We start from the raw sequence: 26,776 nt of genomic DNA, 5'->3' as shown, positions 1-26,776 counted from the left end.
ATGATGTCAAGCAAAGAGGCACTGCTTTTGAAGGTAGGCCTTGAAATACATCCACAGGTACACCTCCAATTGACTCAAATTAAGTCAACTAGCCTATCAGAAGCCATGACATAATGTTCTGGAATTTTCCAAGCTGTTTAAAGGCACAGACAACTTAGTGTATGTAAACTTCTGACCCACTGGAATTGTGATACAGTGAATTATAAGTGAAATAATCTGTCTGTAAACAATTGTTGGAAAAATTACTTGTGTCCTGCACAAAGTAGATGTCCTAACCGACTTGCCAAAACTATAGTTTGTTAACAAGACATTTGTGGAGCGGTTGAAAAATGAGGTTTAATAACTCCATCCTAAGTGTATGTAAACTTAGATTTCGGGGACAATGGAATAATCGATTACTCAGTAAATTCGACAGAGCATCAAGGAAGCTGCAAATCTTTTGAAAATACAAGATTGAAAAAATCTAGCTGTTTGGTTTTGATGAAAATCTTGCTTTAGTGTGTAGGGTGCTGTCCATGGTGATGATAGAGAGCAGCTAGATTTTGTGCAAGGGAACATGTCACTTCATTATCAAAAGCATTTTTTGTACTTATGTTTATTGTGGTATAGTGTGATATAAGCAGAACTCAATATAGTTCCAATGCATGAACCCAAATGCTGCTCCTGGGTATAGCTATATATCTGTATGTCTTCATTATGGAAATACATAGGCTACATTTGATTATGGGTTTCTTGGTAGCCTATTGGTTTTCATTGCTTAAAATGGAACTGTACGTATTGGACGTGTTTATGGGAGGCTGGCATTGCTTAGTTGATTACATTACACCAGCATTTTCCCAAACTAGGGGTCGTGCCTTATTTGAAGGATGGAGCTTGCATTTAAAAAAATACTGTATATATACAGTATATATAAAATGGGGTTGTGTGCCAAAAAGGACTAGTATACTGCCAAATGTAAAAACACCCTACTCCTCAACAACAAAGTAAACAACAACAAAGTGCTCATTATGATGTGTGTGTGCATGCGCAGTGGGGCATGTCTTTCAGATCTTTCCCATTGCTGTCGTATGTTTACTCTCTATGGGTTCTCCTCTCCCAGTATCTCCATCTGAGCGACACACACATGCACGCACACACAAAACATGCCACTGTGAGCCGAGTGGCAGGAAGGCCGGTAATGATGACACCACATTTTGGGCTCCCTCAGACAAGGGGACTGACCACCTCAAAGCTCCATACAGACTTGCCTGTTCAGTCAACTCGGCTCAGTGCTTGGGGTCCTCCCGGCACCCAGACACCAGAATATTGAATGTTTTCTTAAAGCCAGTTTGAGAGGTTTGCTGTCAGAGAACCACATCCAGCCAGTCTTATTTACAGTATCAGTAAAAGAGGGGTAAATACACAGCAGCTGGGGCCACACATTCACCTATCTGTGACAGAGCTTTCCAGGGAAGAGAGTGGGGAGAGAGGAGAGAGAGGGGAGCGAGAGAGAAAGAGGAGAGAGAGAGAGAGAGTGAGAGAGAGAGAGAGAGAGAGAGAGAGAGAGAGAGAGAAGAGAAGAGAGAGGCCGCTGCAATGCTGAACAGTCACCACTCTCTGTGCATTTCAGAAGCTTACTAACTCCACTGAAAATGACCAGGCATCAATTCATTACAATTCAATATCTTTCTGTATTAGGATATTATGGATATGACTATGATTTATAAATTGTTACCTCTTCTTTCCAATCACACGCTGTACACTACTGAGACACACAAATAATGGCCAGGGATCACTCTACAGTGTAACTCTGTGCTCTTTGCATACGACATGGACATGTCAGCCCTCACATTGACAAAAATAGCCCTAAAGTATGAAGGATGGTCATAATGGCCTATATCACCCTCTCGACAGGGCACAGTATATATATATATATTATACAAATATGTCATGCACAGAGCTACCACTGTAAACACACGGTGGAAGAACATTCGGACACACAGCAGCTGAACTTTGACTGAGCCTCAGTGGTAGACTGCAGCCAGGACAGGTAAGCCAGTTTAGATCCACGCATTAATATGTGGGTATGCATACTGGAATTGGGTTGTTTGATTTTGACTGACAGTCATGTGGGAAGTGATTAGGTTATTATATTACTGTTAATTGCATGCGAATGTCATGTCATGTTTCATATTTTCTGCATCAACTAAATTGATAACTCTAGGCTCTGTGCTCCAGGTAAATGGATGATGATAGATGTGATTCAAAGCAACTTTGGGGAAATAATATGAGTGAGCATGTTCAACCAGTGTCTGCACAGTACTGACATGTTCTATACATGTCATGTGCTTTTTCTGTCAGGAGGTGGCATCACGTCACACAAGGGACAATGAAAATACCGTGTATGACAACACCTCCGAGACAGATGGGAGAACAGAGCCAAGAAGTTCAGTGATATATAAAAACAAGAGCAGCAGAGGTGGCAAAAGAGTGCCCTGAATGGTTAAGATGTCATCTGAATTTAAAAGGACTAACATTCACCAACAAATATAGACTTAGTATATGAACACACAACATGGTGCCTTTGAAGTGATTGACCATAATTTACAGTATTCTAAATAAATGTTCAGAACCTCTGAATTATCATTAAAAAAAAAATCCCTCAGCATCTTACAATCAAATGGCTATAAGTGTCACGTCTGCTCCAACTCCCTCCTCTGGCGCTCGAGGTCGACAGGCTGCTTATCATTACGCACACCTGTCCCCATCGTTACACGCATCATCGCTTCATCGGACTCACCTGGACTCCATCACATTACATTATTAATGACCTCCCCTATATCTGTCATTTCCTCAGTTTCTTTCCCGAGTCAAATCAAATCAAATCAAATTGATTTGTCACATACACATGGGTAGCAGATGTTAATGCGAGTGTAGCGAAATGCTTGTGCTTCTAGTTCCGACAATGCAGTAATAACCAACAAGTAATCTAATTAACAATTCCAAAACTACTGTCTTATACACAGTGTAAGGGGATAAAGAATATGTACATAAGGATATATGAATGAGTGATGGTACAGAGCAGCATAGGCAAGATACAGTAGATGGTATCGAGTACAGTATATACATATGAGATGAGTATGTAAACAAAGTGGCATAGTTAAAGTGGCTTGTGATACATGTATTACATAAGGATGCAGTCGATGATATAGAGTACAGTATATACATATGCATATGAGATGAATAATGTAGGGTATGTAACATTATATTAGGTAGCATTGTTTAAAGTGGCTAGTGATATATTTTACATAATTTCCCATCAATTCCCATTATTAAAGTGGCTGGAGTTGAGTCAGTGTCAGTGTGTTGGCAGCAGCCACTCAATGTTAGTGGTGACTGTTTAACAGTCTGATGGCCTTGAGATAGAAGCTGTTTTTCAGTCTCTCGGTCCCAGCTTTGATGCACCTGTACTGACCTCGCCTTCTGGATGATAGCGGGGTGAACAGGCAGTGGCTCGGGTGGTTGTTGTCCTTGATGATCTTTATGGACTTCCTGTAACATCGGGTGGTGTAGGTGTCCTGGAGGGCATGTAGTTTGCCCCCGGTGATGCGTTGTGCAGACCTCACTACCCTCTGGAGAGCCTTACGGTTGTGGGCGGAGCAGTTGCCGTACCAGGCGGTGATACAGCCCGCCAGGATGTTCTCGATTGTGCATCTGTAGAAGTTTGTGATTGCTTTTGGTGACAAGCCAAATTTCTTCAGCCTCCTGAGGTTGAAGAGGCGCTGCTGTGCCTTCTTCACGATGCTGTCTGTGTGATTGGACCAATTCAGTTTGTCTGTGATCTGTATGCCGAGGAACTTAAAATGTACTACCCTCTCCACTACTGTTCCATCGATGTGGATAGGGGGGTGTTCCCTCTGCTGTTTCCTGAAGTCCACAATCATCTCCTTAGTTTTGTTCAAACTTGATGATTGAGTTGGAGGCGTGCGTGGCCAGGCAGTCGTGGGTGAACAGGGAGTACAGGAGAGGGCTAAGAACGCACCCTTGTGGGGACCCAGTGTTGAGGATCAGCGGGGTGGAGATGTTGTTGCCTACCCTCACCACCTGGGGGCGGCCCGTCAGGAAGTCCAGTACCCAGTTGCACAGGGCGGGGTCGAGACCCAGGGTCTCGAGCTTGATGACGAGCTTGGAGGGAACTATGGTGTTGAATGCCGAGCTGTAGTCGATGAACAGCATTGTCACATAGGTATTCCTCTTGTCCAGATGAGTTAGGGCAGTGTGCAGTGTGGTTGAGATTGCATGGTCTGTGGACCTATTTGGGCGGTAAGCAAATTGGAGTGGGTCTAGGGTGTCAGGTAGGGTGGAGGTAATATGGTCCTTGACTAGTCTCTCAAAGCACTTCATGATGACGGAAGTGAGTGCTACGGGGCGGTAGTCGTTTAGCTCAGTTACCTTGGCTTTCTTGGGAACAGGAACAATGGTGGCCCTCTTGAAGCATGTGGGAACAGCAGACTGGTATAGGGATTGATTGAATATGTCCGTAAACACACCGGCCAGCTGGTCTGCGCATGCTCTGAGGGTGCGGCTGGGGATGCCGTCTTGCGAGGGTTAACACCTTTAAATGTTTTACTCACCTCGGCTGCAGTGAAGGAGAGTCCGCATGTTTTCGTTGCAGGCCGTGTCAGTGGCACTGTATTGTCCTCAAAGCGGGCAAAAAAGTTATTTAGTCTGCCTGGGAGCAAGACATCCTGGTCCGTGACTGGGTTGGTCTTCTTCTTGTAGTCTGTGATTGACTGTAGACCCTGCCACATACCTCTTGTGTCTGAGCCGTTGAATTGAGATTCTACTTTGTCTCTATACTGACGCTTAGCTTATTTGATAGCCTTGCGGAGGGAATAGCTGCACTGTTTGTATTCGGTCATGTTACCAGTCACCTTGCCCTGATTAAAAGCAGTGATTTGCGCTTTCAGTTTCACGCGAATGCTGCCATCAATCCACGGTTTCTGGTTAGGGAATGTTTTAATCGTTGCTATGGGAACGACATCTTCAACGCACGTTCTAATGAACTCGCAGAACTCGCACACCGAATCAGCGTATTCGTCAATGTTGTTATCTGACGCAATACGAAACATATCCCAGTCCACGTGATGGAAGCAGTCTTGGAGTGTGGAATCAGCTTGGTCGGACCAGCGTTGGACAGACCTCAACATTAATGTTATGTGTCCCTTGTCCAGATTCTATTCGTGTTTCGTTTCCTGTCTGTTTATTCATTAAATATTCACTCCCTGTATTTGCTTCTTGTCTCCCAGCACCTGTCCTTACAATAAGAGGGTTTTCTACAAAGGATTCCTGAAGGGCTACAAGCTTTGGAGGTGTAAAGATGGCTGATTTAGATGGCCACAGCTATCTATTTGTGAGGGGGTTTTATGTGCTCTTGGTGGCTTGTCACATCGCAGAGCACAGGTCTACAATCCCAGTAGAGTCACTTCTGACGACTGCACTGTGAGAGGGGAGGGGTGGTTGGGGGTCTGTTTGATGCATGCACTCTTTCTTGTTTCCCTCCAAAATTTTTTGATGATTATTTTTTATATTTTCACACAGAAACATACTACCTCCTGAATTAATTGTTATGATCTTCTATTCAGACAGTGCTCTTGATTTTCTGGGAAATTCCTTTCCCTCTCATGAGGGGCAGCAGGGTAGCCTAATGGTTAGAGCGTTGAACTAGTAACCGGAAGGTTACTTTAAGGGGTGGAGTTAATTTAAGGTTAATTTAAGGGGTGGCATTCAATTGTAACCCAGTGCTTTTCTTTCTTCAAATCACACCTATTGATTAAGGGCTCCCGAATGGCGCAGTGGTCGAAGGCACTGCATCTCAGTGCTAGAGGCATCACTACAGACCCTGGTTTGATTCCAGGCTGTATCACAACCAGCCGTGATTGGGAGTCCCATAGGGCGGTGCACAATTGGCCCAGCATCGTCTGGTTTAGGGTTTGGACAGGTTAGGCTGTCATTGTAAATAAGAATTTGTTCTTAACTGACTTGCCTAGCTAAATAAAGGTTAAAAAAACCCTAAAACAAATAGGTTGCACCTCCGTCACTCGGTTGCATCATGCCATTGATATGAACGTTCTCAAGCCACCCTATACCGGTGGTGCCATAGTGGTGTCCTAATGTGGTGATAAGCCCAGTCATTCTGGATGGAGGCTAACTACTGTTTTGTCTAAATTACACTATAGTGCCTGGAAATACGATGATATTGCTAAAGTAGTCAAATATTTTGTAGGAAACAACTAGACAAATGGCAATGCTGTTATTTGCTAGCACAGTTTGTCAAAAATACATAGCGATGCTAACATTAGCTAGCTAAAATCCGGTGGCCTCCTCTCAATCTTAGCCAGCTAGCTGACATTATACTGCATCTAAAGTCAATCTGGTGACACCAAAATGTGGTTTTCCTACTAACTATTTGCCTCCTTTTGAATGTCATTGTATTTCCAAACACTAATGCACTTTTGATGAAATCTTCATGGATGATGCATTGAGTATAATGCTTAGTCAGGCATCAGTCCAAAACAAACATGCAACCTACGATTACCTAAAAATACATATGTGATTCCAATAAAAATAAATATTCTAACTGGCCATTGTTCTGTGTGCTCCATAGGCTTTTTCAAGAGGGGTATTATAGCTTGGCAATCAGAAATGGCACGGCAACGGACTGAAGGACAGATTACTGTAGCTCTGCTGGTGTCACTTTTATAGATAACTTTGACAGCTTTTGGAGACAGAAGATACTCTACAGGAATTATGGAGTCCATCTAAATCATCTTGGCTCCTGAACTCTGTCCACGCATTTCGAAGCTGCGTTGAAACAATGACTTATTAATGATCCAAGACCAGCTCAGTTAATCCCTGACTTTTTCATTGGCAAGATAAGCAAATTTAGGGATGACATGCCAACAACAAATGCTGACACTACACATCTCAGCATATCGGACCAAATTATGAAAGACAAGAATTGTACTTTTGGATTTAGTAAAGTCAGTGTGGAAAAGGTGAAACAATGATTGTTGTCTATCAACAATGACAAGCCACTGGAGTCTGACAATCTGGATGGAAAATGACTGAGGATAATAGCAGACTATATTGCCACACCTATTTGCCACATCATTAATTTAAGCCTACTAGAAGGTGTGTGCCCTCAGGTCTGGAGGGAAGCTAAAGTCATTCCGCTACACAAGAATAGTAAAGAGAGAGGATCTATAGCCGACCAATCAGCCTGTTACCAACCCTTAGTAAACTTTTGGAAAAAATTGTGTTTGACCAGATACAATGCTATTTTACGTTAACAAACATACTTTCAGCATGCTTATAGGGAAGGACACTCAACAAGGAAGTACTTACACAAATGACTGATGACTGGATGAGAATTTGATGATGAAATTATGATTGTTAGACTTCAGTACAGCTTTTGACATTATCGATCATTGTCTGCTGCTGGAAAAATATATGTGTTTTGGCTTTACACCCCCTGCTATAATGTGGATAAAGAATTACTTGTCTAACAGAACATAAAGGGTATTCTTTAATAGAAGCCTCTCAAACATAATCCAGGTAGAATCAGGAATTCCCCAGGGTAGCTGTTAAGGCCCCTTGCTTTTTCAATCTTTACTAACAACATGCTTTGAGTAAGGCCAGTGTGTCTATGTATGCGGATGACTCAACACTATATAGTTAGCTAACGCACTTTTGTACATCGCGCTTTAACGTACAATTGACCCTATTTTAGCACCCATAAATCATATTACTTCCAGGTCAACAGTAATATGAATATCATTGTAAAGCACAATTTCTCCCCTTTCCAGCAAAATCAATGACGAAACCTTCGTGCTGCCCGTCTCTGCATGACTGAAGAAGGCAATGAGCTCCGTTGGGTCTTTAAAAAAATGGCGGGTGGGGAAGCGAAACCTACTGCGTGATATGGAAAGTGGGAGATGAGCCATTTGGGAAAAATGCTTTTTTCTCCCGATCTGTCCAACTTATCACCTCTAAAATGTAAATAAAACACTTTAAAGTGTTTATATGTGTCATTGCATACCTATTTGAAGGTTTATGTCGAATTTGAATCTGATTTTTATGGCGGTGCTAAAGTTATAGTCAGAAGTAAACAGCGGCTGTCGCGGCTTTTGAGAGTCATGATGGCTTGCAGTGATGACGCAAAAAATTAATCCATTCAGTTGTACAATTGACTAGGTATCCACCTTACCCTGTCCCTTTATTGTTTTTATTATGTGAGAGTAGTGCTACAGCTAGTGGAGAGAGGCTGTACGACACAGAATGAGTTGTGTTTTGCGTGCTGTACATTACGTCATGACACATCACAATTTAACGTACAGCGTCAGAGGGGTCTGTTTTTTCAACTTTTCTCCAATACTATCGGGCCATTACCATGTCAATCAATCCTTGAATAGAATCCTAGTTCACATCCCAGATTTTGATGTCAACACAGTCGCTACAGTTCCATTAGTTTTCATTGCAGATTTGTTTGAATGTCGGGTTGTGCAAATTTGTACGGAAGGGGGTTAGTCAACAGTACACGTCAGATACTACAGTGACTGAAATGACTGCAACACTTAACAAAGATCTGCAGTTAGTTTCAGAATGGGTAGCAAGGAATGAGCTGGTCCTAAATATTTCCTAAACTAAAAGCATTCTATTTGGGACAAATCATTCACTAAACCCTAAACCTCAACTACATCTCGTAATGAATATTGTGGAATTGAGCATGTTGAGGTTACTAAACTACTTAGAGTAACCCTGGATTGTAAAGCTGTCATGGTCAAATCATATTAATACAACAGTAGTTAAGATAGGGAGAAGTATGTCCATTATAAAGCACTGCTCTGCCTTCCTAACAACACTATCAACAAGGCAGGTCCTATAGGCCCTAGTTTTGTCGCACCTAGACTACTGTTCAGTAGTGTGGTCAATTGCAGTTGGCTCAGAACAGGGCAGCACAGCTGGCCCTTAAAAGTACATGGAGAGATAACATAATGACATGCATATCAATCTCTCATGGCTCAAAGTGGAAGAGAGATTGATCATTACTTGTTTTTGTAAGAGGTGTTGACAAGGTGAATGTACCGAGCTGTCTTTTTAAAATAATAGCACACAGCTTGGACACTCATGCATACAAAACAAGACATGCCACCAGAGGTCTCTTCACAGTCCCCAAGTCCAGAACAGACCATGGGAGGCGCACAGCACTACATAGAGCCATGACTACATGGAACTCTATTCCACATCAGGTAACGGACGCAAGCAGTAGAATCAGATTTAAAAAGCAGGTAAAAATACACCTTATGGAACAACGGGGACTGTGAAGAGACACACACAAAGGTACAGACACATGCATACGCACACATTGTGATATTAATGTATGGTGGTATTGAACATTTTGTGTTGTGGATATGTGGTGGTGTAGGGATGTTATATGATGTACTGTTTTATCTTTAGCTCATTCAGTACAAACATGGTTCACTGTTTTATCTTTTGTTTTATATGTAATGTGGGTGCTTTGGTGTGTTTGGACCCCCAGGAAGAGCAGCTAATGACTAGGCGGAGTTCCTCTGTCCAGTGTCTGTGTTCTTTTGCCCATCTTAAGCTTTTGTTTTTATTGGATTTGGCTTTTTCTTTGCAACTCTGCCTAGAAGGCCAGCATCTTGGAGTCACCTCTTCACTGTTGACATTGAGACTGGTGTTTTGCGTATACTATTTAATGAAGCTGCCAGTTGAGGACTTGTGAGGTGTCTGTTTCTCAAACTAGACACTCTAATGTACTTGTCCTCTTGCTCAGTTGTGCACCGAGGCCTCCCACTCCTCTTTCTATTCTGGTTAGAGCTAGTTTGCGCTGTTCTGTAAAGGAAGTAGTACACAGTGTTGTACGAGTTCTTCAGTTTCTTGGCAATTTCTCGCAAGGAGTAGTGTAACGGATGTGAAACGGCTAGCTTAGTTAGCGGTGCACGCTAAATAGCGTTTCAATTGGTGACGTCACTTGCTCTGAGACCTTTAAGTAGTAGTTCCCCTTGCTCTGCTTTTGTGGAGCGATGGGTAACGATGCTTCGAGGGTGACTGTTGTTGATGTGTGCAGAGGGTCCCTGGTTCGAGCCCGGGTATGGGCGAGGGGACGGTCTAAAGTTATACTGTTACAGTAGCCTTCATTTCTCAGAACAAGAACAGGCTGACGAGTTTCAGAAGGAAGTACTTTGTTTCTGACCATTTTGAGCCTGTAATCAAACCCACAAATGCTGAAGCTCCAGATACTCAACTAGTCTAAAAATCTGCCGTTTTCAGCTACAATAGTAATTTACAACATTAAGTCTAAACTGTATTTCTGATCAATTTTATGTTATTTTAATGTACAAAAAAATGTGCTTTTCTTTCAAAAACAAGGACATTTCAAAGTGACCCTAAACTTTTGAACGGCAGTGTATATCTTTTTTAGAATAAAAAAAAATTGAATAAAAAATTTGCACACTGTGTTCACCTTTTGATTTTTTTTCTGGTCCCTGCAATCATTACGTAACAAAGCTCCCGTTACAGGGAGGAGCCACATGACAAAACCGTTTATGGCAAAACCATAAATCTGTAAGGCAAAAATAAGCCACAGAGGCACCTTGGCCTTGAATTGGAACAGACAGCGTTTTAACTACTTTGCAGATATGAAACAAACAGACAATCATAATATCAGTCAAAAATATCGAATTCCCAGTTTATGCTTCAAAACCAACTTCTTAGGGATAGGGGGCAGTAATTTCACGTCCGGATGAAAAGCGTGCCCAAAGTAAACTACCTGTTACTCAGGCCCAGAAGCTATCCATATGTACTGGTAGATATGGATAGAAAACACTTAAAATAATGTCTGTGAGTATAACAGAACTGATTTTGCAGGCAAAACCAAGGACAAACAAAACATTTAGGTCATAGTATTTCCCAATGTTTTCTATGGGAAGCACTATTTAATAGGAACCTGGTTGCAGTTCCTATGGCTTCCACTAGATGTCAACAATCTTTAGAAATTGGTTGATGTTTTTCTTTTGAGAAATGAAGATATATGGCTGGTATGTATGGTCACTCCATGTGGACTCTACTGTTTGGTGCGCTTGAACTGACTTTTGTGTTGCCACATGCTTGGTTGAAAAATATTTTCATGTGTTTGTAGGCGGGGAGCTGTCCTCAGATAATCAAATGGTCTGTTTTCGCCGTAAAGCCTTTTTGAAATTTGACACTGCGGCTGAATTAACAAGAAGTTCTGCTTTATTTTGATGTATTACACTTATATTGTTGTGAATCTTGAATATTGATATTTCTGTAGTTTGAATTTGGCGTTCTGCAATTTCACTGGATGTTGTCAAATCGATCCCGCTAAAGGGATTGGCACGCGAAGGGATCACTAACAGGATTATTAAGAAGTTAAAAAAATATATTCTATTTGACAAAAAAATCACATGATTTACAGTAAGGTATTGTTGGAAGAATAGATGGCTGCAGTTCAATGCATAATTAACATGATTCACCAATACATTTCTTGGTAGTCCAAAAAATATTGCTATCAGGTGGTAAATTGTTGTTTGCTGCACCGTTGCAGTTTCAATGACTCAAAATGTTGAACAAAAATGGACTACTGTAACTACGACTGTGTATGTCAATTCAATGAAACTAGCAAGGGCATTGATCCCAAGTCAATCATAACGTGGCTAATAGGCTCGGGCACATGTGTCAAACACAAGGCCCGTGGGCCAAATAGAACACTCAAGTGAGTATAAATGAGTCAACAGTTGAGTCATCTACTTTATGAAATTACAGCCTGATGCGCTTGCATCTGTGAATTCAACTTCAATTGAGGCTTTCCTGTGTTCCATTAACAGCGCGCAGCAGATGGAAAGTGTACAGACACATGCCACAGTTATAGCTAGGCTACTTTAATGTTACAGTCTGGCTTCAGTTTTTTAAGTTTGACAAAAAACAAAACCTGCAACTAAACACCATGCAAAAGAGAAACATGTAGGCCAATTACAGCAACATTTGAGCAGTAGCCTAGGCTGGCTACTCAACTACAAGACATTTTGAATGCACCATAAAGTAATGCTGCATTCAACTGCACCGGTGATCCATAGAACGCAAAAAAATGAAAAACATGTTTTAAGTTTACATGTTACAACAACCTACAATGTTTTAGTTTTTTGAGTTATTAAATACTTTTTGATTAGGATCGCAGCATATTCTGCACATCTGCAAGCAAGCATAGAATTTTCCAAAATGCCTTACTATACACCATTCCCAAACATTCTATGAATGTATGAAAATGTGAAAATGACCATATCTATATGAACAGATTTTAATAAGATTTAATGTTGCTAAAATGCTGTCAGTTCCACTTTAAGAGATCACAGCCACACCGCAAGCTGGCAAATAATTGAATAAGGGATCAATTGTAAAATGTAAATATAGCAATACATTTTTTTTAATAGAGATTTACACGCAAAAAAGTCAAGATGTAAAAACAATGAAAGACTAAACACTATCATGTATTATCTCTGATTAAGTTAAGTTAAGTCAGGTTAAATGTAATAGTGGACTATAGTATTAAAGTTCCACAAGAAAAATATACATTTTACTCTACGATTGACAATGAGGTTATTTAATTTGATCTCTCTCTGAAATTTCTGAACTCAATAAGACTTTTGTAAGTAAGTAGCGTGGGAAGACCATAAACCATTTGAGGAAAATGTGGGTGAGGACTCAGATTACCCTTAAACTCAGTGTTATAAACTGCATGGAATTTATGGTGTGTTATGGATATTTGAAAATAATGTGGAAATGCTTGTATTTAAATATTAAAGGCGTAATCCATAATTTGATTCAGCCGAAATGCCAGTGAGTTTCTTAGCCAATTGAAGCATTGGGGGCGGGTCTAAGACAAGCACAAACACCGTTCCCACTCACAGTGAAGGAGCAAGGTAGGGACATTGTATTTATTTATTTATTTATGTATCATTCAGTTGTGAACAATAGTCCCATTGAGATATACATCTCTGTTTTATGGGAGCCCTAGCTAAGAAGTAAAGGCTAGATAGTCTGTGTAATGGATTATAACGTCTGTAAAGTAGATAAGGCCTGTTTTTCTGTACTAGCTAGCTAGATAGTGTTAGCCTCAGTGGCTATTTAGGGTGTTCAAGGAACAGCTGTTGTTGCTCTACCAAAAATAGCTACTGTAGATATGGACACTTATTCTGGAGAGTGGCTTGCATGCATATCAATAAATCAGACCGGTGACAGAAATGATTGTACATCATAGTTTATTGGAAAATACAGCTTCTGTCAACGAGTCCAACATATTTGATGATAAATTTAAAACTATTGCCAAATAATAGTTAGGCATTGCTCTTTGCTAAGAAGCCATTTTGTTTTTTGACTATTTTGATTGAAAACAATCACAGTAAGGTACTTCATTTTTACCCAGAAATTATTTGATATTGATATAAAAATGGCTGCATTGGGCCTTTAAAACTACACTCAACCCAGATCTGCAATAAATGAATGCCAGTGTCTGGACAATACTAACATGCTGTCATGCATGCTTTGTGTTTTTTTTTCTGTCAGGAGGTGGCATGATGTCGTCAGACAGGGATAAAAGGGCTGTGTTTGGTAAAGGAATCGCGTTCGACCCCTGCCAGCTTCGAGACCCTTGGGAGAACAGAGCCCAGAAGATCAGTGAGAAGGGACAGCAGGAGAAGGAGGGGCAGGGAAATAGAGACCTGAATCGGTAAAAATCACAAAACAAATGTAACAGACAGACAGACAGACAGACAGACAGACAGACAGACAGACAGACAGACAGACATGGGGGTCTGTTTTGTGGTCTGTCTCTAATTTTCTCCCCATCCTCAACTCTATTCTTGATCATCTCCTCAATAATGGTATGGTGTTGTTTTTTTTCTAATTCGCTATGGTTCTGTGTGTTCATCCGTAGGCTTATTAAAGAGCGGCACATTCGACTGATGGCATTGGAGAAGAAAGGAAAGGGCAGAAATATGGTGTATTGTCCTCTACTGAAACGGTTTAGGCTTGATCCTCCACTAGACGCAGCCCCGCCCCCACTTCCACCCCCACCCACTCCCAAGAAATCACGACGGGTGAAGATAGAGATCCCCAAGCCAGTGGAGAAGAAGCCCACCCCACCTAAACCATCACCTCCTCCTCTGCCCAAAGTCATTCTCTCATACAAAGACTTACAAAGACGATCTGAGGGAAAATGGTGGAGGGGTATTAGGGATAGAGAACTACCGAATGGTCCAAGTGAATGGTCAAAGCCCTTTAAGTGTCGACCACTGCAGTTCAGTAGAATCCTTTACGACCAAACAATGTCCTGGCAGCGGGGATGGCCAACGTTCAGCCGGGAAAAAAGCAACAAACAACTGAAAGTTAAACCTTTGGATGACAAAGTTAACCTTAAAGAGTGGAAGGATTCTTGGAAGATGTCCAGGCCTTTACCCAAGCAGCACACAGAAAATAGGGGCATTACAGAAAAAGTAAAGGCTTTCAGAGAGTGGCAGAATCGCTTGGCAATCAGCAGAAATAGAACATCTACGGCAGTGGAGAAGAAAGGAAAGTGCAGCGACATGTCTAACTTCAGGTCTAAAGTGGCACCTCCATCAACTATACAGAAATCTGAGCCACCAACTCATGAGAAAAAACATGAACCACTCCTTCAGCTGAGGAAAGAGAGCTCTGAGGAAAATAAGCCCTCTGCACCCAAGAGCGCAAAGCCCCCAGCCCCACAACCCAAGGAGAAGAAGCTGCTTGCCATAAAACCGTCACCTCCTCAGGATGACACAGTAAATCTTCCATGGTGGAAGAAAGTTTGTAGGACGTCCAAGCCTTCACTCAAGCAGCACACAGAGAATCAGATGATTGCAGAAACTGTTAAGACAGGGACGGGCGATGACATGTCTGACTCCAGAAAAATTGTGATGAGCCTTGACAATGATGCTGACATTGAAGCAGCACATTTGGAGACCAGGTTTGGAGACCCGGTTTGGAGGCCAAGTTTGGAGGCCAGGTTTGGAGTCCATGCTAAGGTGGTACCTCCACCCACACCCCCCACAAAGAAACGTGAACCACCCAAGAAATCGCAGTTTGATGCCCCCCAAAAAACTCAGGCTTCATCGGACATACTTGATGTCAATAAATGGTCAGAAGCCTGGAGGACTCAACCACTGTTGTTGAACATTAAAGAACAAGTATCTCTGGAGGCTTGGGAGCAGGAATGGCCAGAGTTCACAGAGGAACAAAGTGATAAACGACTGAATGCTAAGCCTTTGAATGACAATGTAAATCTTACAGAATGGGGGGATGCTTGGAAGACGCCCAAACATTTAGCCAAGCAGCACACTGAGGACTTGACGGTTACAGAGACAGTAAAGCCCAAAGCCTTGACAGGTTGGAGAGAGGCAAGGAGGCTCTCTGGTGACAATGTTCAAAATAATCCTCCAAGTCTGAAGGATTGGCGTGACTCGTGGAGTTTCTGCCAAGAACATCGCTGGTGGAAGGTTTCTATGGACTCCCAGATGTCAAAACAACTTTTTTCCCATCTAAGGAAAAGGGGCGGAGGGCTTTTTTTGTTTTGTTTTTTGTTTTTGTTTCTTTGTTTTCTTGGACACAATACGGACTGGGGACAATAGGACTTAATTACCATGACAGCCGTGAAGCAAGCAAACATTGCAAATAAACAACACAACACATTTAGGTTAAGACATGAAAACAATGACAACCATGCATTATAACCTAATTAACTTAAAGTAACTTTTTAAAGACCAAACTCAAAGAAAACTGTTAACAGTATGTGATGGGACATGCAAGGAAAGGAAAGGAGAGGAAAGTAAAGGGAAGGAAAATAAGGCTGGTAAAAAGCAAGATGTTATGGCAAGGATTTTGTAAAGTGTATGTACGCAGATGGGATTAGGCTGGGGGAGATTGTGGGCTGAGAGCCCTTGGGTAATGTTTTTGTCAGCAGATAAACTTCAGAAAAGATGGTGGATAAATGAAGTCTTATTCAGGCCGTTTACCATTGAAGAAAATGGTCATAGTTCCGGTCTACTTATTAAGGAGTGGCTCTCGGGTCTGAACCAGAAAACATGAAGGAGTGAGATGTTTCGCTTCCTCCTCCGTCTCTGACTGTAGGCAGTTCCTACTCTCATCATGACCCAAACTGACAGAGCTGCACTAGTTCACTTCAAGAAACCTGAAGAAGCTTCCTTTTCAGATATGTAGTGTTTGATATTAGCAAATGTGGGACACATTTTATTTTTAAGTGGGCAAGGATTTGACAGGGTGTAGCTGATATTGTTGAGTTAATTAACATAGTCATGTTACATGCCTCCTATTGGTCTGTTCGAACTGATTCTTTGTGTTTTGTCTTAATTGATTGCAGGTGTGACTGCGGAGCATGCGTCTCCTCCTGTTATCTTAAAATGGCTGCATTTCCTGCCAACCAGGAAGAGGAAAAAAGAGCCGCTGCTACCTCCAAGTCCCCAGACTAGCTCTAGCCTATGGACTGAACTCCCAATCACAGTTGAAAATAATTATATCTAGTCTCTGTGTTTATTGTGAAATTCTGAGTACATCTTGTCGGGTCAGTGTCTGTGAGGACTTGGAGACAGTCAGCAAAGGTAATTTTTGTTTTTTTGTGTGTTTGTGGGCTTGGCTATTCCATGCATGTAGCACTTTAAAGTCTTTCAGACATTTTTGAGAGTAATGAATGCATTTTTTGTTACACTTAATACAGTTTGCTGTGCGTGCAATATAGATGGGTTAGCTGATAACGTCACAAATGATTTGTACGTTTCAATGGTGATTTCTGGATGGCCAAACAGCTTCCAACAATGACAAACTGCCTGTGGGGAATCGTAAGTGACTTGTTTCATCTTGTTCTTGATATGTCTTAAGATGTTTTGACTGATTTCATGTCAATGCTAATATGGCAAATTTGCTAGCTAGCAAACCACCAATAGCAATGCATTTGAGACAAGTGCTCATTGTGTAACTCAATGTTTAAACATTGACAACATGTCAATTATATTTATTCATTCAATCTAAGCCAACTGTTTGTTTTGCCCCATAGCGCTGCTTATGCTGGTTGTGAAACAACCAACCTGTCTATAGTTGCTGTGCTTTGAGACTTTTACTAGCCTTAATCGAATATTGCATTTAAACACTGAAGTCTTACATGAATTCCCTGTTGTACTAGACACACAACTGTAACCTTGAAATAAATAAATATTGCTTGTAATAACATTAAAGAGTGGCTGAACTTGCCGATTCCACCTGGGATTTTTCGTTACTCATTAAGAAATTAGATTTGTGTCTTGGAGTTGTGGTTCAATGTGGGTGAGTTATTTTTGTACCTCTTCAGTCACTGCCCCAAATAGGCCACCATACCGACTGGCTTATCAACCGTGAGATGCAGCATGTCAACCTGATTGGTCAGGGAAGCCTCGAGCGTACTGGATTTCCTGCATTCTAGATGTAGCTTTCTTTAATGAAAATGGTTTGTGATGCTAATGTTAGCTCACAAATGTGAAGATGTTTGAAAGCCAATGCTGTTTCAAAAAACAAATGTATATTCTTTCAAAATAACATTTGTGACTATCTTAAACGTGTATATACAGTGGGGTAAAAAAGTATTTAGTCAGCCACCAATTGTGCAAGTTCTCCCACTTAAAAAGATGAGAGAGGCCTGTAATTTCCATCATATGTACACTTCAACTATGACAGACAAAATGAGAAGAAAATCACATTGTAGGATTTTTTTTAATGAATTTATTTGCAAATTATGGTGGAAAATAAGTATTTGGTCACCTACAAGCAAGATTTCTGGCTCTCATAGACCTGTAACATCTTCTTTAAGAGGCTCCTTTGTCCTCCACTTGTGCCTGTATTAATGGTACCGGTTTGAACTTGTTATCAGTATAAAATACACCTGTCCACAACCTCAGTCACACTCCAAACTCCACTATGGCCAAGACCAAAGAGCTATCAAAGGACACCAGAAACAAAATTGTAGACCTGCACCAGGCTTGGAAGACTGAATCTGTAATAGGTAAGCAGCTTGGTTTGAAGAAAAAAACTGTGGGAGCAATTATTAGGAAATGGAAGCCATACAAGACTACTGATAATCTCCCTCGATCTGGGGCTCCACGCAAGATCTCACCCCGTGGGGTCAAAATGATCACAAGAGCAGTGAGCAAAAATCCCAGAACCACACGGGGGACCTAGTGAATGACCTGCAGAGAGCTGGGACCCAAGTAACAAAGCCTACCATCAGCAAGGGCATTGAAGATGAAACGTGGCTGGGTCTTTCAGCATGACAATGATCCCAAACACACCGCCCGGGCAAGGAAGGAGTGACTTCGTAAGAAGCATTTCAACAAAGGATATATATATATATATATAACAAAGTATTGAGATACTTTTGTTATTGACCAAATACTTATTTTCCACCATAATTTGCAAATAAATTCATTAAAAATCCTGGATTTTTTTTCTTCTAATTTTCTGTCATTGTTGAAGTGTACCTATGATAAATTACAGGCCTCATCTTTTTAAGTGTGAGAACTTGCACAATTGGTGGCTGACTAAATACTTTTTTGCCCCACTGTATTGTCTAGTCCAAGGTGTTGTGTGCTAATGGTTAGTTCAGCTGTCTGTAAATAAATGGGTGGGTAAGTTGATCCTGGTGAGTGATTGGATAGCGTGAACTCCAGCACACTGGGCAGCTGTTATCTGGAGGATTTGATTACTGCCAGTCGTGATTAGACTGCCATGCAGTGAGCCAATGGGGGCAGGATTTAAATCACAACCCAACCCTCATGTTAAGTTTTGACATCCTCCGTTACACAAATCTCACACAACTCTGTTTTGGCATATATATTAACTTTGTGACCAATTATCCTACGTACAGATTAGGTACATTTTGGTACTGGAATAAATGTTTCTGACTGAAATTGATGCCACAGTTCATTTTCAACCAGAGAAGTGGGTTCTGGCGCTCAGTTGCACTTTAAATATTTGTTAATAATTCAATTGAAATCCATTTTGAGATACTACTGTATAGTCCACTTTCTGTGATTCAGTACAAATTTCAAGTATTTTTTTTTTCACTGCTCTATTCTTAATTTTTTTTGGCTTGAGGACCTTCCCTCTATGCTACCTTTTTTAAAACCAAAATAAATTAAATGGCGTAGTCAGCAGGAGCAGCTATCTATATGTATAATTTAAACCCCCCCATATTACATAATCATACATATACTCTCAAATTATATGGAACAAATGTGAATATTCTTTTGATCATTACGTTTGAAAAAAAACCTATGGAAGAGACTTTAGACAAGACAACATGTATTAATGTCAATTGAGAAATGTATGCCTTGTTTGGCAAATTTGTCCTGAAAGTTTTGATGAGGTTGTTCACTGGGATATGAATTCCAAGAATGTCTACTGGGCCACTTCTCCCATGAACAGCACACCACATGGACTCAAAGTTTGAGTGTTTTAGGGAACCCAGGATAAGTAGTGAGCACTTGTCACAGTGACAGCATGACAAAAGCATCCAATCCTGTAAAAATAGATCAGTCACCGTGGTTTAAATAGAGCACAGAGCCATCCAGACCTGACACAGAGACATATAAGCCATTTTTATCCAAGAGACATTGATTTTACAATTTATAACATATAGTGGATTACAGAATTAATGAGTTTACTCTACAAATATCAGTATTGTGGTTATTTAAGGCCCCTGAACTCAATGCTTTTGCAAATTGAAATACAATACCAGTTTGTAGCATGGGAAGAGCTATGAATATTAGGGAAAATAATGGAAGTGAGATTGAGGTTATTTAAACAAATACATTCAATTTCACTTCTGAATTTTGAAATATCCCTTTTCTTCAGCATCATAGGTTACATAGAACTCATGGCATGGCCTTATGATATTTAACTTTTCTCCTCTTTCAGTGGAACTGTTTGTCTTCGTAATGAATCTACAGTATTTGCCACAACCTGGGATTGGATTCATCCCATGACTGAAGCTTCCGTTTCTCAGCCAATTATAGCACAGGGGGTGAGTCAGTTTGGCAAGTCACACAGACCAGAAATCGTGCGCTGTACACAGTAATGGAGCAAGGGAGGAAGATTTATATATCTATCGTTCTTTATCCAGACCAGTGACATTGGGAAAATAATCTATTTTTTTCACAGGAGCCCTGGCCAAGAAGTAAGAGCTAGCTAGTCTTTGTTTTGGATCATAAAGTTAGTGAAATTCAAAACCAGTTATTTTGTGTTATTCCAACTAGCTAGCATGTATTAGCCTTAGTGGCTGTTTATGGTGTCCATGGAACAGCTGCTGCTCTCCCAAGAATAGCTGCATTTTTTTACACTGCACTTTGACTGTAAAATCATATTTGATACATTTAGAGCTTTAAAATTGTAGTTTTTATTACTGTATTATTGTTTGCACTGGGTAGACATGTCTTTTTTTGGGGGGCAAATAACTCTTGAACCTGAACTCGTATACTCTTGAACTTATACGAGCCTTAATATTTATGTAATTCATTCATTCATACTAGTGTCTGGGCTACACTAAAATGGTGTTATACACGCAATGTGTTTTCCTGTCAGGAGGTGGCATGATGTCGTCAGACAGGGATAAAGGGACAGTGTACGACAACTTCCAGCTCAGGAACCAATGGGAGAACAGAGCTAAGCAGTTCAGTCAGAAGGGACAACTGGAAAAGGAGAGACAAGGAAAGAGTGCCTTGAATGGGTAAGACTGAACATACGACTCACATGAACCTTTCTCAAAATTAATTTTCTTTCAAAAAGTGAACTATCACTTCAAAGTACATCGACTATATTCATGGTTTGGATTCAAATGCATATTTCTTAAGAATGTGTGGCATCATATCCTTATCCACTCTTTCTCAAAGCATGTCAATCTTTGAATGCCCAGGGACCTATAGGAACAGCTTTGTCAGTCATAACACCTTGATAATGCGTGTGCAATTAAGCAATAAGGCCTGAGGAGGTTTGGTATTTGGCCAATATACCACGACGAAGGGCTGTTCTTAAGCAAGACGCAACGTGGAGTGCCTGGATATAGGCCTTATCTGTGGTATATTGGCCATTTACCGCAAACCTCTGAGGTGCGTTATTGCTATTATACACTGCTTACCAACGTAATTAGAGCAGTATAAATAAATGTTTTGTCATACCTGTGATATACGGTCTGATGTAACACGGCTGTCAGCCAATTAGCATTCAGGGTTCGAACCAACCAGTTTATAATATGTAATACACTGCAATGCATTACAACAGTTCATGCTGGATTTGATTTTTTAAAAACAATTGAATTGTTTTTAAAAAGTGATTATTGAATAACAACCTACAGTATAAGGGCAGTTTAATATTATTGTGATATTATTTTAAAAATGTACCCTGCTGTGGTGCTGTCTTCCACAGGCTTTACAAAAAGTGGCAGTCTCGCCTGGCGAACACAAATGGAGCCCCTACGGCAGCGGAGAAGAAAGGAAAGGGCAGCAACATATCTGACTTCAGAAAGGTTGCGGTGATCCTAGACATTGATGCTGACATCGAAAGAGCCATGTTTAAGGTGGTACCACCACCAAAGATTCCCAAACCTGCTCCATCCCCACCACCCACAAAGAAACTACCCAAGAGGGCAAAGCCTCAAGTTCTCAAACCAGCCGGAGGCTGGGATGAGTCATGGAAGAGCCTGAAGCTCCCAGAGCAGGAAGTCCAACCTGAGGAAAAATGGTGGAGGGATTTGAAGCCAGATAGATACCTACCTCTCAGCGAATGGGCAAGGCCCTTCAAATGTCGACCACTGTTATTCAGTTTCATCCTTCACCAGCAAACAAAGTGGTGGCAGCGAGGATGGCCAGTGTTCAGCTGGGAACAAAGCAACAAACTATTGAAAGCTAAGCCTTTGGATGTCAAAGTAAACCTTCTAGGGTGGGAGGACGCTTGGAAGACATCCAAATCTTTATCCAAGCAACACATTGAGAACCAGACGATTACAGAAACAGCACAGCTCAAAGCCTTCTTCCCAGGCTGGACAGAATCTTGGAAGGTCGCAGGTGAAAATGTCCAAAACAGTGGCCAATATCTGAGGGATTGGCACGAGTCCTGGAGTTTGTGCCAAGAACACCACTGGTACAAGGCCCCCATAGACTCCCAGTTGATGTCAAAACATGTGTTGTCCAATGAGTTGTTGATCTCTCAGCTTGATGAGGATATCCCATCTTCATCAGATTGGATAGAGTCCTGGAAATCTGTGAAATCTCAGTCCCAGTACCAAGAGTCCCAGTCAGAGCCCAAAGGGACTGAATTAAAGGTAGAAATGTCCCATGTGCCACTGCATTTGCAGTTCCACAAGCTTAACACGCCTTTCTCAAACTGGCACGAGTCTTGGAAAGTGTCAACTGCAAACAATGAAGCAATTGAAGATGGATGGAAAGGTTCCTGGAAGATATGTAGTCAGCATCAAAATGACACAAATGCCCAAAGAGATGTTGTGTTTTTCTCAAATAAGTACAAGACCCAAAGGTTCCAGGGTGTTGACAGCATGCCTCTGAGTGAATGGTCTAAATCCTGGAAGACCCCCATGCCTCCCCAACATACTTTCTTGCCAGGTTGGAAAGAATCTTGGAAACAAAACAGCAATCCATATTGGAAGGATTGGCATGAGTCCTGGAGTTTGTGCCAAGAACACCACTGTTGCAAGTCCTTTATGGACTTCCAGTATTGCCATCATGCTATGATGATGTCAAAATGCTTGCTGACCAATGAGCTGTTGAGCTCCCAGCTTGATGAGGAAATCCCATCTTCATACGAGTGGATTGTGTCCTGGAAATCTGTGAAACCTTATCCTCAGTCCCAGTCAGATTCAGAAGAAACTGAATCAGAGTTGGAAATGTCCCATGTCCCACTGCATCTTCAGTTCTACAAGCTTAACACACCTTTCTCAAACTGGCATGATTCTTGGAAAGTGTCAACTGCGCAAGCTGTAACAGATAAAGATGAACAACATCCTTCAACAGAATGGACGGATTCCTGGAAGATATCTTGGACGAACCTAAATAGAAATGACTTAAAACCCCAAAGGGATGTTGTATTTTTCTCAAGGCATAAGACTGAATGTTTTTTGAGTGTTGACTGTATGGTCCAGAATGAATGGTCTGAATGCTGGAAGACCATCAAGCCTACCCAATACACTACGACACAGGAGGAGGAGGAGGAAAAAGATAGCCATTCTGATTCCTCTAAACATTTGTCACATCTAATAGAGATTCCTTTGAATGATTGGGCAGAATCATGGAGGTTCAAGCCAGAGGATGAGAGCCCCACCTCACCCAAGATGGCACAGCTCCTAGCTCCAAAACCAGAGGAGGAGATGCTGAAAGCCAGCACACCATCACATCCTCAGCCTTACAAATACAATCTTAACCAGGCAATCTGGGGTGATTCCTGGAAAATCCTGAAGCCCCCACAGAAGGAAGTCCCATCTGGAAAAAAATGGTGGAGGGCGTTTAAGCAGGACAGAAACCTACCTTTCAACGAATGGGCAAAGCCCTTCAAGTGTCGACCACTGCTATTCAGTCGCTTACTGCACACACAAACAACATCCTGGCAGCAGGGATGGCCAGCGTTCAGCCGGGAACAAAGCAACAAACTACTGAATGCTAAGCGTTTGGATAACAAAGTAAACCTTCCGAAGTGGGAGGATGCATGGAAGACACTCAAGCCTTTACACAAGCAGCATACTGAGAACAAGATGATTACAGAAAGGGTACAGCCCGATGGCTTCTTGCCAGGTTGGACAGAATCTTGGAAGGTCGCAGGTAACAATGTTCAAAACATCAATCCATATCTGAAGGATTGGCAGGAGTCCTGGAGTTCTTGTCATGAACATCACTCATACAGGGCCTCTATAGACTCCCAGAATCGGCAGTATCTCCCTGTATCACTAAAACACAAGCTGTTCAAGGATCTGTTGGTCTCCCAGCTTGATGAAAACATTACGTCCTCACCAGAAGGGGTAGAGTCCTGGAAATCTTTGAAAAATCAACCTCTGTCCCAGGCAGAGCCCGAAGAAATTGAATCAGAGATAGATATGCCTGATGTGCCACTGCATCTCCAGTTCCACAAGATTAACACACCTTTCTCAGACTGGCACCAGTCTTGGAAAGTGTCAACTGCAGAAAGTGAAGGCGAAAAACAACAGAGAGAATGGAATGGTTCCTGGAAGATATATTGTCCGTATCTGTCAAAAAACAACACAAAAGCCCAAAATGATTTTGTGTTTTTGTCCAATAAGCATAAGACTTACAAGTGCCTGGGTGTCGATCATGCTGAAAACAGCATGCCTCAGAATGAATGGTCTGAATCTTGGAAGACAAAGCAGCACCAGCAGCAGTTGGAGGACTGGGCAGAGTCTTGGAGGTTATCTGTCGCCCCAGAATCCAACAACTCAGTATCACTGGACCGGTGGAAACAATCATGGAGACTCTCAAAACCAAATCACCCACATCAGCTTAACCAGGGCACAGAGCCTCTCATACACAACAGCCCCAAACACCACATGCAACTCCACGAGGTTGAACTGCCCCAGGCAGAATGGAGCAACTCCTGGCAGTACCTCAAGTCAGACACTCTGGATCCTAACACGAAAAAGGAAACATACATACAGTAGAACATTATAAAATGTATGTCAAATGATCAGATATGCATTTGATCCTATACTATTTTTACTTCATGTCAATATACATACTTGTTAAATGTCTTATTGGACACATTGGAGTGAGACTAGCAGCATTCTCTGCTGCAGGGAGGAGGTTGGGTTGGATGAAGTGTATAACACGTGGTTTGCATTGCTCTTGGAAACTTTAAATCTAAACTAATTACTTCTATTCTATTGACTGAAATGTTGTTTTCTACCTGCTGTTGTTGCTACTTCTATTATTGCTGGTTGTCTTTGTGACTAAATTAATGCTTGATTGACGAACACTTTATCCATCTGGGATTAATAAATACATTTAATTATCATATTAATTGCTAAAGTAACATCAATGTTGAAGGTTTCTCTCAAATTGCCAGAGCGTTCACCAGGACTGAACTGGGATCTTGTAACGATGTGCGCTGAGAGTTCAGGGAGTGAGTGTTTTAAATAAATAAACACAACTTAATACAAAACAAGAAACATGCACAGACATGACACTGGAACAGAAACAATGACACCTGGGAAAGGAACCAAAGGGAGTGACACATGTAGGGCAGGTAATCAAGGAGGTGATGGAGTCCAGGTGAGTCCGGCGCGATAACGAGCAGCCTGGTGACCTAGAGGCCGGAGAGGGAGCACACATGACAGATCTGAATTCAGGACAGGCATTTCTAACAAAAAACTAAATAATCAACATTCTGTCCAAATGCAACCATTTAGACAGGACCACTGGGCTAAAGATGGACCAGCTCATCTGGCATTTGGGCAAACTTTTGGTGTTCACCTTTTGACCTTTTTCTGTTCCAGGCTATTATTATTTAACACATATTCATGTAACATGAGAGAACATTGAACATGTGTCATATGTAGTTCCATGGGAAAGCAGGGCATAATGACAAAACCAATCATCTGCACAGTGGTATAAAGTACTTACACTAAGTAAAAATACTTAAGTACTACTTAAGTCGTTTTTTTGGGTATCTGTACTTTACTATTTCTATTTTTGACAACTTTTAATTCACTACATTACATTTTACATGTTCTATTAATGTATGACAATTGGGTACTTTTTCCGCCACTGCAATGCATAAATAGATCACAGAGACACCCTAGGTGTAAAATAAATGGAATATGGAATAGCCAGTCCTTAGCATCCACAGGAGGGTAATATCAAACATGTTAAGATTACCCAAATCATGATTTCAAACTAAACCAAACCATCAATACAGAGAAACTTTAGTGCCTTGTCGACTCTGGGCCATGGTTCTTAACCTCACCTTGATGGGCTGGAGTTCAACAACGAAGTGAAACATTTTATTTTACAAATGTCAATGTTTTATTATGGTTGTTTAATTTGCCTCTTACCACAATATGGCCTTTGCAAATTGAAATATGATCAAAAGTTTGAAACATGGGATGAGCTAAGCCCATTAGGGGAAAATGGAGTTTATGAAAAATCAGATTGAGGTCTACAAACAAATAAATTAAATGTCATTCCTAAATTATAAAATGCATTTGTGCTCAGTATTGCAATTGTGTCAGTCTCTACCGGCAAAATAGGACTTTTGGTTTCATTTTATTTGCATAGTTTTATTTGGGTTACACTGTGCTCTAAACTGGATGCTTGCAAGTAGGCAATACAATATTTATACAGTCAGCTTCTGAAACTTTACAAAGTAATATGTAATACCTCATGGGTAAATCTGCATCATTCTGTTTCGCACCATTTCCACTTTCTCATTTCTTATCAAAACTTTTTAAATGAGACCAGGTAATATAAAATCAGCAGCAATATGACTTTGAAAATTAAAAAGATGTGCTCTTGAACATGAAACTAACTTTAATGGAATTCATATGCAGGAGGATTGTGGGGTGGAAATAGGTTAAGTACATCTGGAAGAGTGAAGGAGGAAGAAGGCCACCGAGGGGAACTAGATA

General features: G+C 41.1%; 1 protein-coding gene across 11 annotated transcripts; it reads left to right on the top strand.

The window, feature by feature from the left end:
- The first annotated feature begins 9,299 nt into the window (after nucleotides 1-9,299).
- LOC118391518 (uncharacterized) lies at nucleotides 9,300-25,166 on the top strand. 11 transcript variants are annotated; one of them, XR_008061074.1, is made up of 6 exons: nucleotides 9,300-9,381; nucleotides 13,645-13,807; nucleotides 14,015-16,949; nucleotides 20,056-20,161; nucleotides 20,719-20,863; nucleotides 21,559-25,166. XR_008061074.1 is itself a non-coding variant. In XM_035782994.2 (5 exons), exons 4-5 carry the CDS (start codon nucleotides 20,727-20,729, stop codon nucleotides 24,809-24,811), a joined length of 3,390 nt encoding a protein of 1,129 aa, XP_035638887.1. In that variant the 5' UTR covers nucleotides 13,685-13,807; nucleotides 16,475-16,949; nucleotides 20,056-20,161; nucleotides 20,719-20,726; the 3' UTR covers nucleotides 24,812-25,166. The 11 variants fall into 11 exon arrangements, 5 of the variants coding, with proteins under 5 accessions (XP_035638889.1, XP_035638887.1, XP_035638886.1 ...); XR_004827152.1 differs by lacking the exon at nucleotides 9,300-9,381 and adding an exon at nucleotides 12,907-13,001; XR_004827156.2 differs by lacking the exons at nucleotides 9,300-9,381; nucleotides 20,056-20,161; nucleotides 20,719-20,863; nucleotides 21,559-25,166 and adding exons at nucleotides 12,907-13,001; nucleotides 17,456-17,851 and having other exon boundaries at nucleotides 14,015-16,712; nucleotides 16,829-16,949.
- The last annotated feature ends 1,610 nt before the right edge of the window (nucleotides 25,167-26,776 follow it).

The sequence above is a fragment of the Oncorhynchus keta genome, chromosome 12 (assembly GCF_023373465.1).
Source record: "Oncorhynchus keta strain PuntledgeMale-10-30-2019 chromosome 12, Oket_V2, whole genome shotgun sequence".
Lineage (NCBI taxonomy): Eukaryota > Metazoa > Chordata > Actinopteri > Salmoniformes > Salmonidae > Oncorhynchus > Oncorhynchus keta.
Note: the sequence above shows the minus strand (reverse complement) of the source record. Positions and strands in the feature narration are given on the sequence as shown.